This window comes from Loa loa (genome assembly GCF_000183805.2).
Source record: "Loa loa unplaced genomic scaffold supercont3.79, whole genome shotgun sequence".
NCBI classification, from domain to species: domain Eukaryota; kingdom Metazoa; phylum Nematoda; class Chromadorea; order Rhabditida; family Onchocercidae; genus Loa; species Loa loa.
The window spans coordinates 82,794-86,502 of record NW_018108259.1 but is presented as its reverse complement, the minus strand read 5'-3'; the positions used below and the strand labels follow the sequence as shown (position 1 = coordinate 86,502).

Here is a 3,709-nt window from a genome sequence, read left to right as displayed (position 1 = left end):
TTTCTTTCTCTCTCTCTCTCTCTCTCTCTCTCTCTCTCTCTCTCTCTCTCTCTCTCTCTTTCTAAATAAACGAAAAGATGGATGAGTTAGCCAAATTAGACGAATGACAGAAACATTTTCAAACGACATCACTTCGTCTTTTCATGGATCAAAAAAAAAGAGAATTTTTTTTTTTAAATTTTAGTTCATTTCTTCGTTTATCACTGTTGCGAAAAGTAAAAAGAAAAAAAAAAACGAAAATCGAAAAGATGACAAACGATAAGTTCAATTGATAAGAATTTTAACATTCTCATTTATCATTATATGAATCATTGATGAAATCATTTTATCAATTTGGATAATGTTTTGTTATTTTATAAGCTTATCTTATCATGCAAATATTTCTTTGCTTCATTTTTAAAAATGAATGATTATTCCATTCTTGTCTTATTCTTTTTAGTTTTTTGATTTCATTCTTCTCTACTTTTTAATATATATATATATATATATATGTATATTTAAGTTTTTCTACTTTTTCATTCTTCTTTTTTTTCCTCAATTTGTTCGAAATACTTTTTTTCCTTTTTTTTTGTTTTATTTATAATTTTAGCGAAAAATTTTTTTATTTTACTGAATTACAATTTTTTTTATTTGATGAAATTATCATAAAATTGTTAGTAAATGAATTATGAGATAAAAAGATGATAAATGAAATCGAAATTTTGGATGGCAAATTAATTAATCATTATTGTGAATGAAACAAATCCGGAACAAATTACAATTGTGTATGAAATGAGTTCCGAATAAATTCCAGTCATATACATATAAATATGCATATATATATATATATATATATGTGTGTGTGGAACCGATTCCTGAAGCAAATCGTGATCCGTTTTTCTTTTTTTACTTATGAAATAGCAAAATTTCGAATTTACAGTTTTGATTTTATTCGGGTAAATTGTTAATGAGTAACATCTAAAAGATGTTTGATAGTAATTTGTAATTAATGAAAAGAATGAATTTTGAATATTTTTTTCTTTTCCTTTTCAAATAATTTCATTTCTTAAAAGAAAAAAAAATTTCAATTGTTCAATTTTTTTTAAAAAATAAGGAAAAAAAGGATGTAAAAAAATGTTAAACATTCGTTGCACTTTTTTTAAATTTAATTTTAAAAAATTTTGTAATTCGTTGTAATTTCTTACTTCATTGATGCTAATTTACATTTATATATATAAGTCCTCAATTTTATAATAATTATTTTAGTAATTCGTTTAGCAAAATGGATAAAATTATTGGCAATTCAATGATTACTCCAACAACAACAACAACAACAACGACAACAACAGCAACAACAACAGTAACTACTACTACAATTAGTAATGCTACAACAACAACAACTATTATTACTGCTACTACTACTACTGAAAGAAATAAACGGATGATAATTCAATTAAATTATAATGAAAATAGCAATGATAATGATTCATTATTGATTAGTCAAGCTAATACTGCAACAACAACAACTACTACAACTACTACTACTACTACTCCTACAATTATTGATAATGATGTTTGCAAAATTGTTAATAATGATAAAATTGTTGTAACAGATCAAAACAACGATCGACGATCTTATCAGATTACTGATAAAAAACGTAACTCATCAAATATTCAATCGAAAGATATTAATTCATCGTATACAATCAATGAATTGGATGAAAAAAGAGAGAATGAAAAAGTGTATGAATATTTGTTACGATTAACTGAAGTAAGAAAGTAAGATATTTCTTTTTTTTTAATTGTTAGTTTTAAATTTTAATAATTTTAACAAAACTTTTGGATAAAATTTTCAAATGAATGAAAAATAAAAGAAGGTAATAATTTGGATAAATTTGAAAAGTTTAATATGTCTTACAAAATTTTTTGATTTAATTAAACATAAATGGAATGTTTTCGAATTAATTTTGGTAAAAAATATGCAATTATCATTTAATTATATTAGATAATTGCAATTCATCATTTAATAGTTAATGTTGTAATTTTCCATTTTTGAAAAATTGACATATTTCGAAAATTTCAAAATTTAAAAATTAGCAATTTTATTGAAATACGTTATCAAAAAGGATTATTTAAACAAAAAAATTTCTGATAGATTTTTAAATTACACTCATGCTCGGTCAAATCTGTACTGCATGCCTCTTTTCTTTTGGTTCGTTACTTTTAATTAATCGTTAATTATTTCAAATAGTTTTAAATGATTTAAAATTTAATTAATTTTAATAATTTACAGTTGGTTAAAGGAATATCTTCATTTGGATGATATAGTAAATGAAGCAGAATTTGAGCAAAATTTATCCAATGGTGTATTGTTAGCGCAAATTGCACATTCATTTGCGCCACATATTGTACCATTATCAAAAATTTTTGACATTGATCAAGTTAGTAATTTGGAAATAATTAAACAATGAAACACTAATAATGAAGTATACAATTTATCGATTGATTTTTTTTTCTTTTAATACATAATTTTTGATTTCTACATTTAATTATTTTAAGGATAATGTATGTATATTTTAGAGTCGTTTTGATAAGGATGGTCAGGTATGCTATCGTCATACTGATAACATCAATTTATGGAAAGATGCGATAAGAAGTATTCATTTTCCTGAGGTTTAATTTGCAATCATTTTTTCGCTTTTTTTTTTCTTTTTTTTTGATTTAAAACTGAAACTTTTTTTAATTTCAAAAAAAAAGATTAAGCTAATGATATTTTCAAATGATAATATAACAAATTTTTAGGATATCAATAATCTAATAGCTGCAATTAATTATTATTTGGAATCAGTAATTATTACCATTTATTATGCTAATTTCAGGTTTTAGTTCCGGATACGGTGGATATTTACGAGGGTCGTAATATAAAAACAATATTTGGCTTATTTGCACTTGCGAAATATTTAAATCGGTTACGTCTTGGACCACCTATTCGACGTGAAGAGAACGTTCAATTTTCACGTAAGTAACTTTTGCTTTTCCAATTCAAACCTGCAGAATTGATGAAAACTTTAATTTCCGATACTCACCCAATTTACTTAGCTTATATTTAATTAATTTTAAATAATTTCAGTATTACGTAACGTCTGTAACATTTCGTATGGTTTTTTGTTTTTGTTTTTTTTAAAGTGACATCAAATTTGCTCTTGAAAGAAAGTATATGGAATCCGAAGGACAGTTTCTTTGTAAAAATTTGATTGATATTCGAGTTCTTGTTACAATCAACTGTTAGCTAAGAGTTTATCACTTCTCATACAATCACGTGTTAACTAGTCATTTTAAAATGCATGAAATTCTTTTGTAAGAAAGATTTGGGAGAAAGTTAAGTGCTTATCATTTATCATAAAATCAATACCTTATCACTTTCCATGCAATTAAGTGTTAGCTAATAATTAAAGAAATTTTTTAGCATATATGAAATTCTTTTGTAAAAAGAATTTGAGAAAAAAAAGAATTTTTCAAAATTCTTATAAACAAAATAGTGATGAATTAAAATTTTTGAGTAATTAAACTATAATAGCTAAAGTTTGATATAATTATCTTCAGCACATCATTGTAATATTAATACTATTTAAAGTGTTGTTATATTTGAAATTTTAACAAATCGTTCATCAATCTCTAAAAAAGCTAACTAAAATTAACTTTTCAATTTTCTTTTTTTTCTTTACTTTTT

General features: G+C 23.6%; 1 protein-coding gene across 1 annotated transcript; it reads left to right on the top strand.

Moving 5' to 3' along the window:
* Positions 1 to 1,261: 1,261 nt before the first annotated feature.
* LOAG_13529 (hypothetical protein) lies at positions 1,262 to 3,005 on the top strand (the record flags this gene model as incomplete). Its single annotated transcript, XM_003149035.1, has 4 exons — positions 1,262 to 1,758; positions 2,273 to 2,420; positions 2,560 to 2,652; positions 2,859 to 3,005. 4 exons carry the CDS (start codon positions 1,262 to 1,264, stop codon positions 3,003 to 3,005), a joined length of 885 nt encoding a protein of 294 aa, XP_003149083.1.
* Between the last annotated feature and the right edge of the window lie 704 nt (positions 3,006 to 3,709).